This window comes from Triturus cristatus, chromosome 1_1 (genome assembly GCF_964204655.1).
Source record: "Triturus cristatus chromosome 1_1, aTriCri1.1, whole genome shotgun sequence".
Taxonomy (NCBI): domain Eukaryota; kingdom Metazoa; phylum Chordata; class Amphibia; order Caudata; family Salamandridae; genus Triturus; species Triturus cristatus.
In genome coordinates, this window is record NC_140579.1 from 619,828,042 (window position 1) to 619,841,563 (window position 13,522).

General features: G+C 47.4%; 1 protein-coding gene across 1 annotated transcript in view; it reads right to left on the reverse strand.

Annotated features, from left to right (window-relative positions):
- Positions 1-13,522, reverse strand: part of LOC146870720 (zinc finger homeobox protein 2-like) — a 910,344-nt gene that overhangs the window by 620,369 nt on the left and 276,453 nt on the right. Inside the window, exons 2-3 of the mRNA XM_085646216.1 lie at positions 5,973-8,634; positions 5,173-5,702 (exon numbers count right to left, since the gene is read on the reverse strand). Coding sequence (XP_085502342.1) covers positions 5,173-5,702; positions 5,973-8,586 — 3,144 coding nt within the window. The 5' untranslated portion in view covers positions 8,587-8,634. The remainder of the gene's footprint in view (positions 1-5,172; positions 5,703-5,972; positions 8,635-13,522) is intronic.

Here is a 13,522-nt window from a genome sequence, read left to right on the forward strand (position 1 = left end):
AGCAAAATCTTAAAGGTCTATGACTCTTTCGGCCCATCTGTACCAACTATAGAATCAGACACACCCCCATCGAAGTTAATGTTTTCGGCACTTAGCAATTTTTCGCCCATATCTTCTAAGAAAGCACTAGTTGCCATTCAGAATTGCCACTCCGGTGCACCCGATGACCCCTGCCCGCCAAAACTGTGGAAAATACTATCCGCCCCCCTAGTGGAAACGCTACTCCAATTATGGAACTCTTCGCTGTCTACTGGCATTTTCCCCGATACCTGGAAACATGCCACACTTTTACCTTTAAAAAAGAAACCAAATGGGGACCCAGATGATCCCACCAACTTGAGACCTATCTCCCTACTCCCTGCCCCTGGCAAAATGCTCGAGAAACTAGTGCAACGACAAATGACCACTTTCATCGAGCAAAGCGGAGTTTTGCATGATACACAATCGGGTTTTAGGGCAGGTTTCAGCACAGAGACCGCCCTCCTTGAGGTAGCCGAGTCGATAAGATGGTCACTTGACTCTGGAGCTTCATCTTTACTGGTGCTCCTGGATCTTTCGGCGGCCTTCGATACCGTGGACCACTCCATAATGGTCAAAAGACTACACGAGGCAGGATTTGGAGGAATGGCGCTGGCTTGGTTGTCTTCCTTCTTGAGCGGCCGCACGCAGAGGGTCGCTCTCAAGCCTTTTGAGTCATCCCCACTTCTGCTAAGGTGTGGAGTCCCTCAGGGCTCTGCCCTGAGCCCATTACTCTTCAATCTCTATCTGGCTCCGCTCTTCTCATTGATCAACAACTGGGGTGTGAAAGCGATTTCCTACGCCGATGACACACAGCTGTTCTTCTCATTTAAGGAGCGATCCGCAGAAGCTTTCATGAACTTTAAAGGCTGCCTGCGTGACATAGTCATTTGGATGAACGCTAACAAATTAAAGCTTAACGCTGGAAAGACCGAAGTCATGTTCTTCGGTACGGGCGATGCCCCCGACGCGGACCTATGGTGGCCAGAGGAAATGGGACCATCACCCCCCCCCGCTAAGTGCATTCGCAATTTAGGAGTACGGTGGAAGTCTGATTTCTCTCTCCTTGCCCAAATTCAGCAGGTCTCCGCTACCTGCTTCAGAAAATTAAAAAATTTAAGGAAAATTCTGCACCTCCTCCCGGAAGATTGCCGGAAAATAGTAGTCCACGCCACAGTCACATCTAGGCTGGACTACGCAAATGGCCTCTACCTAGGTCTCCCCAAATACGCTATCCATCGCCTCCAGTTGGTTCAGAACGCGGCTGCGAGACTGGTTCACCGAATTCCTTTCCGACACCATGTCGCTCCGCATCTCAGGCTGCTCCATTGGCTTCCGGTCGAGCAAAGAATTATTTTTAAGGCAATGACTCTGGCCTATAGGGCCTTACATGGCAATTGCCCACGCTATCTGAAGGAGAGATTACGCCCCTACAAGCAGAATCGGGCGTTACGTTCTAACTCTCAGAATCTGCTACACTCCTCTCGTTTCAGAAAATCACGTCTGGGTGGCAGATCCTTCACGGCCAAAACAACCACACTGTGGAACCTTTTGCCTAGCCATTTACGGCTGGCAATTTCTGAATCCGGCTTTCGAAAAGCTCTGAAAACATGGCTCTTCGGATCAGTCTAGGGCTCAAGGAGATCGGCCCTTCTCACCTCTGTATGTCATCCTAGCTTTCTCTACTGCTATAGCGCTGGGACACCCCTGTTTGGGGTAGCTGTCGCGCTTTATAAGCTTCAATATTATTATTATTATTATTATTCATGTGTTTGTGCCTGATCGACTTTATTTAGGATAGTCATCTAGAAACAGAGTGGGAGGATAAGGAGGGCACTCACCTCCCTCCGCAATCTTGACTTGGGTGATCTCCTAACACAGTCAGATCATGCCCACCCCAAGTTAGCCAGATACATTCAGGCCTGTGTTTTGCGGACAACGTTGTGATATGTGATCATACTTCTGTTCACCTTCATGGTCATTTGAGCACTCAAATGTCGATTCTCCCTCGTTTCTCTAAGGAGCACTCATACGTTATGTTATGTTATAACAATTTATTATGCACACTACTACCCAGAGGTGTCTAGGCGCAAACGATCTGCCATGCTGTGTCAGGAAAAGCTAATTTCTAAAAAGCCATGTCTTGAGCAGTTTCCTGAACTCAAGTAGGGATGAAGTCTTCCTAAGGGAGATTGGAAGGGCGTTCCATTCCTTTATAGTGTTGTAGCTGAAACTCCTTCCCCCCCCAGTTAGTCCTTTTGATTCTAGGGGTGGGCATCAGGTAGGCATTTGCTGAACGAAGCGATCTATTGGGAGAATACCAGCTAACAAGATCCAACAGAAATCGTGGTCCTTCTCTATGCAATGCCTTGTATGTAGTGCAAAGAGCCTTAAATTTGATCTGCTGACCAACTGGTAACCAGTGCAATTCCCGAATGCCTGCTCTGATAGACTGGCATTTAGGAACATCCAAGACCAGTCTAGCCGCAGCATTTTGTACTGCCTGCAACCTTTTAGTAAATTGGATTGTAAGTTAATATACAACCCATTACAGTAATCCAATTTGGATAAGACAAGGGAGGTCAGTACTGTTTTTCTTGTATTATGGGGATAAAAGGCAGGATTTTACGTACAATTCTGATAGTGAGGAAGGAGGAGGAGACCACCTTAGAAACTTGGGACTTCATGTTGAGGTGTACAGTTCACCCATCGGCAGTTCTAATCAGACATTAGGATGCCACGCCTGTAGCTTCATTTAGGTTGCACCACAAACTAGTGTCTTTGAAAACAGATCTCCATCAAGTGCTTCCAGATATGGGAACTCATTGGGATGAGTGTATAAGGAGTCTGCCTGACTAGGATCAGACACAATATTGAAGCATTCCCAAAAAGTGGATGAGGGTTTTACGTTCTTAAAAAAGGAATCCCTTCAATGCATTTAATAATATCGGCACCTGGGTAACCTCTCGGGTGTCAAGCAACACTACTTATCAACCTTACTTTACAATACAGTAAAAATAAGATTTTTTTCAATTTAGAGAATGTTACATTTATTGTTTCTTGAAAACTATGTTAGAAAGAATGCATAATAGGCTCAGCAACTAATTCCTCTCACTCACTTTCTTTTGAATTGGAACATCAAAGATATCCGACTAGGGAACCTCATGAAATCTGGCTGAGGCAAGATACATCTAGGGAGCCTCAATGAGAAACACCAGGCCACAAGTGAAACGGATTCAATTAGAGACACCTGGGGAATTAAAGAACATTGATCTGGGGAACCCTCAATGTGATACAACCTCAATAAAATTCATCTGAGAAAAAAACTATGTGAAACACACATTGGCATCTTCGTGGAAAGACAAATGGATAAAAGCCTGGGCTTTAAGCTTTTGCTGCTCCAGGCTTCAGTTGTGTGTGAATTATTGCTTCATATAAGAAAGTTTCAATCAAAATATCAGGTGTACCACAACATTTTCATCCTCAATATAGTCCCTAATGGGACGAGTGGCAGGCAGTAGGGAAAAGCTGAAAGCGACACTGAAGTATAGTTCTTGCTTTGACAACCTGGATGTTCTTCCTAATAAATGTCATAGCTTATCAGAATAGAACAGCCAGAATGGGAAGTGCACAGCTAGCACACCTCTGTCTGGATGCAGGGTCAATCCACGTTACGTTGATGGCCTACAAGTACTCCCTTTGCTTCATTTTTTGCTTGCTTTTCGTGACTGGTGTACGAAGAACTATAACAGTGTTGGATTGCACTGGTTAAAAGATCTGTAAGATGGTGGCGTGCACAACTGAACTGTCTTACCTTGGAAAACGCATGTTTCATCAAGCTTGCCGCAGTCATCTCTTGTTTATGGGTCAGTTGGTGGAAGAGATGCTAAGGTGCGATCGAGTCTATCTGAAGGGGTTAGCAAGAGTTGCGTGAGACTATGGATGGAAGCTCTTACCTTTTGAGTCGAGACTCTTTTCAAAATTTATTTTGCAGTCGGACAAAGTACAGAGCTGCTACGAATGTTAAACCACCAAACTCAGAAGAGAGTCATAGATCTATCAGCATTTCTTATGCTTCTCTATTTATTTTGTAAATGGTTGTAAAACAGTAAAGAGAGGCTGATGTGATCCCAAATGGAAGGAGGAGGGATTGTTAAGTGAAGTCATGAGGGATGTCTTTTCCTGGCAAGGCAGGAATTTTTCTCCATAACCATTGCATGCTCATCTAGGTCTTCTTGTTATATTGGAGTTGTGGAATAGAGATAAATGGAAGGCAAGAACTGGGAGTGGCCACGGATCTGCGACAGTACTCTGTAAGTAGGTGCTGGTATTATCAACTACAACATTCCACTATTGTAGATGGAAAAGGACACATTGCAATAAGATGCAATCGAAGAACACAAACAAAATGACTGATTCATAGTTGGCAACCCTTAGTCCATACACTAGAAGTTACCTCAATAGCCACCATCTCCAATTTCTCAATGTTTGGGAATGTGTATAAAAAAGATGGAGCTTGAATGGAATTGAAGGACGGTGAAAGAGAGAAACGATGTCAAGTATGGTCCCCCTTACCTTATAACGTTGGAATTTTCCCCAAAGATCCTCCATTCTTCCTTTCATTTGATGTGTTCAAGAAAGTGACAAGCCATTACCTTGCTAATAGACTAACAATGAAGAATATGGAAAAGTTGAGTTATGATAGGAGTGACAGGCCTTACCTTGAAAGCATAGGAGTACCCCCTTTGGTAATTTTGCCTCTTCTGGATAGTTGGTGAAGAACAAGAAGGTGTTAAGAATGAGGTCATGCATATTTTTTTTTTTGTGTTTTGACCCTGGTCGTGGGTAGTTCTCCTTACCTTGACAGAGTGGAGACTCTCCTCTGGCTCACCTTACGTATTTCAGGATGGATGGATGAAATAGAAGGAAGGAACAGCTGTTCATTCTAGGATAGAATGGAAGGGGTGCAGGAGGTTGAGGGAGGTTGTTGGTACTTAGCCATACCTTTTAACACTGGCTTTCCCAGTAGTCCTCTTATATATCCATCTTCCTCCTGGGCAATGGGAGCAGGCTGCGAGATGCCGAAATGTGGTGATCGCATGGAATGGATGGGGTGGCAGGAAACGGGGCTAGGCCATGGCTGACGGCCCTTACCTTGTAGACCTGGAAGTTCTCCCCGTGACCACCGCCACGTGCATGCAGCCTCATCTTCTCCTTGCCGTTGGACTCAAAGTCACACAGATTACAGCGAAGGTGTAAGGGCGGTGCCTGATTGAAGCTGCCAAGCTGCAGCTCAGTGGCTGCAGCACTGGCTGAAGCTGCTGGCACACCACCCTCACGTAAGTGGGCCACCAGTTGGTACTTCTGCGAATGCTTGTCTGTTTTCAGATGCAGCTGGAAGTTAGCCTTCAGCTGGGTGCCGTACATGCAGAGTTTGCAGCGGTGGACATCGCCCACCACCTCCTTCCAGTTAGACTCGGGCAGGCTGCGGGTCAGGCTGGCATGGTACAGTAGCAGTTCCAGGTTGTCTGTTGTGAAGGTATAGCACACCATGCAGCGAAAGACTTTAAGGGTAGGATCATCTGCAGAGGATGAAGGGGCATCCTGTGACAGGGTGTTGATGATCGAGCTGCCATGCACCTGACCAAGGTTCAACCTGGTATCCAGGGATAAGCCACAGGAAGCTGAGACAGAGGAGGAAGAAAATATAAAACACACGTACAGTGATTTCAGTTAAAGTCTCACACACACAGCAGAGATGGAGTTGGAATGATGCTTACTAACAACGAGGATACAGGGACTCATAAAGCAGCAGGAATAATGGTGAAGTTCAGATAAAGTGACACATACATGAACTTAGTAATTGCGTTAGAATGGTTCATAGCAACACAAAAAGGTACAGTGACTCACAAACTGCACTGTGGCAGGAACAATGGGAAAATAAGTTGACTTACATGGAAATCCGGTAGCAAGTTTTCGGCCAGTGGCAGCAGTGAGTTGGAATCCATTGAGCAGAAGCTGGTGGTCTACTGTCTGTTCTTGGCGGAGAGGCTGTGGGCTGTAAAATTGGCAGAGGTCTGTTCCGGGCTGCATCATGCCCGTAAGTCCCATAGGCATGCCTTGGTGTACTAGCAGCATGTTCTGCATATGCTTCTCGCTAGTCATGTGGATGCGCAAGTTGCGCAATATGTTGGTCTCGTAGTTGCACACCTTGCATTGCCAAGATGCCTTCTGTTTGGGCTGCTTGTCTTGAGGGAACGGTAGGCTGCGTTCAGGTGGACTGGAACTCCTACCGCTAAAGGTCCCACCAACAGGGACACTTGCAGCAGTGCTGCTACCACTGCTAGTGGTAGGCAGGGCAGCAGCACTAGCACTGGGGCTTTGAAAAGCCTGCAGGTTGGCCAAATGCTTGTCAGACTGCATGTGGATGCTGAGATTGCCCTTGGTGGTGGTTGAGTAGTTGCAGGCCTCACACCGGTAGGGCTTATAGCCACAATTATAGCTCTCACCCCGGGCTAGGCGTGGATGCTGTTGACCCAGGTTGCAGTAGAGACAGTGACTGTTGCTCTCTGGATGCTTCTCCTTCATATGAACGTCAAGTGTCTGTTGGTACTTGTAGTGCCAGTTGCACTTTGGACACTTTAACGTCTTGCAAGAATTGCGGGAGTGTAACAAAGACATGTGATTGGAGAGAGACATACTTTGGAATGGACTGGGCCCGGAGTTTGGGCCATAGTCATCATTGGTTAAGACGCTAAAGCTTGACAGGGGGGCTGAGGTTTTTTCGGCCATAGGTAGACTGTAGGCCAGGGCATGGTCATCATGTTCTTCGACAGAGGTGTTTTCGTTGCTTTGGTCCTCTACTTCGCTACTGTGGGCATCAAGGGAGGTCGAGTGGATAGGAGAGTCTTCCTTTGGACAAGAGTTGGTCAGCACTGGTAGAGCTGCACAACCACAAAGGCTTTGGTTTGGAAGTAGACGCTGTATGTCATGGGAGTGTTCAAAGGTGGCCGTGCTGGCACATTCCTTGGTCTCCTGTTCTGCCTTGGTCTCCTGGCTGCCAGCATCCTCTGCCAGGCACCAGCCCAGCTCCTCCTCATCACCATCCTCTGGGCCAACCGCTAAATCTTTGGCTTGAGTTGGGTCGCACAACGCTTTGGGGCTCCAGAGAGTCAGGTCAAGAGAGGACTCCATTACTGGGCTGGCAAAAACCCCTGGACTGAGGTGGTGGCAGCTTGGAGTCTTGGCATTCCTGGGGGGCTTTAACCCTCCCTTGTCTAGGTCATCCATGGTTGGAAGACTGGTCTGAAGCCCACAATGCATCCCAACAGCTTGCATGTTTGGCACCAAGCCAGAGATGGAGTTGGGGATCAGGCCCCTTGTTGCACTACTATCACTTTCAGGCGTACCCACTTTGGCTCCCTCTGAGGTTACATTCACCAGATTGCTGAACATTCCTGTCGCTACATCTTTGAGGTTATCGGTGTGGTCTGGCAGCTTTTGGGCTTGGCTAGAGAACAGAGGGCCATTGCCGCTACTATAGTCCGTTTTTGGTTCAAGAAAGCTTATGAGAGTTCCCTTCCCATGTTCGATGCTGTGCAGGATAGCAGATATTTCCCCCATTGCCAGGATCTCATACTGGTCCCCGGCCACGTCTGCCCCATGTATGGCAGTAGCATGCACAGCCAGTCGGCTACCATGGCGAAATGAACGCTTGCACAACAGGCAGATCCACAAAAGTGGCTGTTTTTGTCTGTTCTGTTGTCCAGCAGATGTACTTTCACCGCTTCCCAACATTTCACTTTCCCTGTTGCCCTCCTCCTCCAATCCTTCTAGGTTTTCTTTGGATTTTTCTTGTTTTTTGGCTGTGGTATGTTCCCTTAGGTAGTATGCTGCGCGGCGACACTGGGCATTCATCACATGGTAACTATGGAAGGGGGGTTGGGCCCCCACCCCAGATGAGGTATTCTGGAATATTTGGTTCGAGATTAATCCTTGGTAGGTACATGTAATGTGAAAACTGCTCATGGGAGTCTGGTAAGCTGCGAGATCAGAGGTACTAAGCGGGTCCCCTGTTGCGGATACACAAGGGTTGCCCTTTGGTAGAAATAGTTGGCTGGAGAGGCCCAGCGATAGGGCCCTATCTTGGACGTCAGAGCCACAGAGGAGGTAAGCAGAGCCATCCGGGGTGAAAAACACGTGTCCCTTGAGGTCCCTTTCATTCTCGTCATCGGCGTTGCCTTCTTCGTCTCCTTTCTGCACCCCCCCAAGGCCCTCTTTGGGGCTTGGGGCCAAACCTATGCTGCACTTTCGGTCCAGCAAGCTAGTAGCCTCTGGGCCTGGGTGAGCTGGGCAGAGCTCCATCGAGGGCCTCATAGTGTCAGTGTTGCCCACTGCCAAGCAGTCAGCAACTGGGAGGGAGGAGGAGGAGGCAGAAAAGAGTGAGAGAAGCTGTTCTGGGGTATCTTTGGTGACAGTTTCACACAGGTGCGAGTCTGGATCTTTGAACCAAGAGTGAAGAAGCCTTTCATCCTGCCCAGCAGCAGTCAGGGATTCAAGAAAGTTCATGGTGGGAAGTCCGGCATGGGGAACTCATTTCAACTTGGTTGCCAGGAACTGGAGATAAAGGAGACAAGAAAAAAATAGTCAGAAAATCTCCATGATGGCGGAAGATCCATACAAGCCTGAACTTCCACCGAGCAGGCGCTCTGTGGTGAATTCAAAAATTTCACTTAAACAGTGCAGTATTTATCCACACTGTACAATGCCAGCTATCCTTCTCCCAACAATGCAATAAACATACAAAGGCTGGCCTGAAAACACAAGATCCTTCCCAACATTCCTTGCCATGTTTCCTAACCACTTCACTGAGCAAGCGTCATCCGGACCTTAACCCTACACTGCATGAATCACTGAAACCTTCCCTCAGTGATGGAGGTGGTATCAAGACCTCCATCAGCAACACTGCAAAACCTAGTCTAACCTTGCCCCTCACACTGCAAGAGCAGCACAACCCAGCGTACCTTCATTCACACGGCGAAAGTCCCATACTAATTTTTTTTCTCGCACCCATGAGTTTGACTCAACATTTCAAATCAGACCCTAACATAAACTAGCCCATCAACTGTGGCTTTTTCCTCCAACTTTTTAGTTTTGATGTCTGCTATAGATTACATTGACAACAAGCACTAAGGCTAGTGCTGATTTCTGGCTTGAGTGAAGTTGAAATGTGCCTTGAAACAGCGTGCTATTGTTGTCCCCACCAAAGAACAAACTTATTGGTGCTCTTGCTGGCTCTGGCTGTGGAGCATACCTTGCTGATTTGCCACTAAGCAGCAGTAGGGTGGTGATAGCAGCTAATGGACCGCAGGCGACAACATTTAGTTAACTAGTGAAGCTGCTATCGTCTTTATGTTAAACCAGTTTGAATCCCACTAAGTTACGATTTGTGTACTTTGCATCATTTCTATGTAAAGCTGTGAGAAAATGGCTTGGTATATGATGCACACTTATGTAAGTGGGCACCCTGCAACAATCCAGACAACCATTATGGTGATTTTAGTAGTCTTAGACAACCTTAGAGAGCTCTCTAAGTGGTAGCTGTGGTGAGCAGCCTTCAGCCTTAGTCCAGAAGGAGTGTAAAGAAGCTTATTTTACCAGGACATAATCTTATAGGTATAGATTAAGTGAAAAGAACCACACAGTGTAGTTATAAAAATATATATTTATTATAAAACACTCACTAACACATACAGATATCTCCTAGCTGGAGATATACACAATTCGTACAATACTTTTCAAAAGAAACAGGCAAGTAGCACAAAATACACAGTCGTCACCGGGGGGAGGCCAAACCATATACTACAATAGTGGTATGCGAACCATAATTTGAGTCAAGACTACACCCAGAAGACGTAGAAGTGCCGGGGACCCAAGGAACCACCCAAGGTAAGTAACCAGGAACCCCACGGAGGCCTTGTGCAGAGTGGGAACACGACCGCGGGATCAATGCAAGTCAATTGGTTAGTCACGTTGCAATTTTAAAGAAGATTGACCCTTCCCAGTGGACCCTGAAGAAACCCAGTGGAAGACAGATCGTTGGAGAGCCACCCGACCCGCGGATAACCTAGGGTCCAGGATACATACACCACGGAAGCCGGGTGCATAGGTGTGAAGTGGCGTAGGAAACTGCAGTCAAACCTAAAAGAGGACTTCAGGAAGATGCCACTGCTGGGGAAGGTGAAAGTGTCCGGTGGAACCCAAAAGTGGATTCAGGATGAGAAGTACCTGCAAGCAGAGGGGACAGAGTCTATGCCACTTCGAAGGGACTAGGCGGCCCGGAAGACGAATGCCCACCGAAGTCAAGTGTTGCAGGTGAGTTGACGGTGTTCATCGGAAGCACAAACAAGCCTTTGCAACTGCAACCCACGTGGAAAGTGAAGAGGGTACAGTGTCGGGACCAGCAAGGTCCAGGTGTCTCACCACAAGCAGGGGAGTCAGGGTAGGCCCCGAGCAATCAGGGGAGTCTGCAGAAATCAAGGAGACCCTCAGGAGGATCCACAGGCCGGAGGCACTGGAGTCACAAGAGGACGTCGAGTAGCTCACCAAACATGCAGGCCCGCGGGGTAAGTGATGCGGTGAGGACGAAGATCTTGGTCACAGGTGATGGTTGGGGCTACTTGGAGCCCGAAGATCTTGGTGGAAGGATGCCAATAAGCCTTTGCAACTGCAAGTCAACGCGGTGCACAGGGATTCGGTTCCTGCGGCTCCGACGAGGGATACTTGCCTCAAACTTGGTGAGAGGACAGGACAGGCCTCAGGGGATGTGAAGAACCACAACCTGTGTTGCTGAGCCTTTCAGAGTCCGTGGGAGCCCAGGATCAGCAGACCAGTCAGCTTAGTTGCAGTGTCTGCAGATGCAGGGAAGTGACTCCTTCACTTCAAGGGCGATTCCTTCAGGTGTCTTGGATGCCCACAGGTCTTGAAAGGTTCCTGTATGGAGCACAGGCACGGACGATGTAGCAGACGAGCAGGGCGACAGGATCAGGAGCCACAGGAGTCTTCCCAGTTGCAGCCTTGATACCCAGAGAAAAGTCCAGCAAAGTCTAGAGTGCTCGGACGGTCGAAGAAGTGGTGTCTTGAAATGAATCTTATCCCATGACGAATCTAGGGACCCACCCTCAGGTAAGCGCGTAAGTACCCTAAGGAAAGGGACGATTCAGGGTTCCCTCCCAGAGAAGGGGTCGGACAGTGGGGAGGATACTCCCATGTCCTTTGTCCAGTTTTATGCCAGAGCGGGAGCCAACGACTCCCTGAGCTGAACTGGACTATGCAAGGAGGGCACAAAATGTGGCCTTCAAGCAGACTGAGTGGCACTGGCAAGCGCACCCACCCGGCCCCAATACACTAAACCCTGTCTGGGAAGTGTTCTGCCTTCCCCTGCTTAAGCTTGGCTCAGCAGCAGGAGAGCAGAATCGTGTCTTTGGTCGGCAGCAGCCATGTTGTGCTATCTGGGTCTAGAAGACTGGTACCAGGATCACCGAGGGCCTCCTGGAGGAGCTGTACAGTGCATGGAATCATACCTTCCACGCAGTTTACAGTGTGGGGGCATGATTACAACATGTTTGATACCAAACATGATAGGGTTCATTACAGCCAGTTTAGAGATGTCATCACGTAATGACGCATGGCCACTCTATGTATCGTAATGGCTTATGCACTTACAGCCTGGAAGAATGGACTCTGAATGCTGTAGGGATGTCCTGCTCATGCAGGGACATCCTCACACTTAGAACCGAGCACCCTGCCTTCAGGATTGAAAGGCCGGCTTTAGGGGTGACTTATAGGTTTTAAGTGCAGTGACCTTAAATATAGGGAAACCTATATCTTTCGTAAGTGGTGCTAGCACCAGCTTACACAGGCTGCATTGGCAGGCCTGTAGTTACAGTTTTAATGGTCCCTCATGGGTGGCATAATACATGCTTCAGCACATTGGGGACTCCTTGTGTACCTATACCCTAGGTACCTCAGTACCATATACTAGGGACTGATAAGGGTACCCCAGTGTCCAATCTGGGATGTACCCAAGCACTGACAATACCAATTTAGGGGAGAAAGCACAGAGACTAGGTTTTGATTAGCAGGATCCCAGTCAGACTAGTCAGATACAGCATTACACCAGGCAAAAAGTGGGGGTAACCATAAAAGCAGATCCTACTTTCCTACAAAAGCCTTATCCACCTTCCCGGCTAAAGTAAAAAGTAATACCTGCTTGACTTTTGTGAAACCCAGAAGTGATGCACAAGGGCCATCTGAGCCAAAAGTGTGAATGCGAGGTGTGTAGCTACAGACCATATTGGGTTCTGCGGATCCCCCTATTTAACCCCCAGAGAATTTCTGCATATCAACTGAAATGTATCCACCTAGCGATGGATTTCAATTTGACCACATTTATAGACAGCTGATCCACGTTGTAGTCACTGGCAAATCTTGCACATAAACATTTCTCTTTTATGTGGTGTCCCTAAAAAGATACACTTCAAAATGAATGGGTTGCATTAATCTAAATTGCTTTCTGATCATGTTGTGCATGTTGAAGATAGAGCACATCAGATTCACTTTGGCTTTTTCCAAGTCTTTGTCCATTTCAGAACATCTCTTTATTCTTATATAAAGATTAGTGTGTTTAGTAGAACTCCCCACATTATGGCTGTTAATTGCTCCTCTGGGAAGGATACTTGCTACAAGTCAGCAAATGAAGTTTAAGCTATTTTTCTCACTTCTCACCAGTTGTGGGGCTGTGACACATTTTGAGCTTTATCTTGGGAGCTCAGCAGCCTCTCCACGGAGAAACCAAGCCCTAGTGCTACACACTGCCACTGAAAATACTGACATCACTGTGGTGTTACCTGGGATCTATGTGCCACTTATTTGCAGAGTTGAGTGCTGGTTGTGTGAAAAATTCCACCTTGAAGATCAGACAACCGTAGGCCCTGTAGTGTTAAGAGATACTTGGCTTTGGAAGCTTTGACATCTAAGGCCGGAACCAACCAGTGACTTGGAGATTGTCATGGTCAAAATGACTGTGCATCTTCTTGGCCCACTGCATTTTGACCCTAAATTAGAACATTGTCAGATTCCCGATAATGATAGGTATGTAGGTCCTATACTTTCCTTGCTTAAAGCTAAAAGCTGTGTTCGTCCAAAGTATACGTTTAGATATTGGTTCTGATATGCTACCACTGTCGGGATCCGCCGGGCCCAACAGCTACTACAACCCAAACAATATGTCACTAGAAGAGGGCATAGCAAAGATGTCATTCGAGGGTACATGTAACCTTTATTGCCAATAAATTGGTCATTCCTACAGAAGTCTAAACTAATAAAAGGGGTGATCCTTTTAATTTTGGCTGTCTCCTACCCACATCACCATTTACCACAACTGTCACATATGATTTAGGTTAGTGCTAAATGGAACATGTTACTTACCCTGTAAGCATCTATT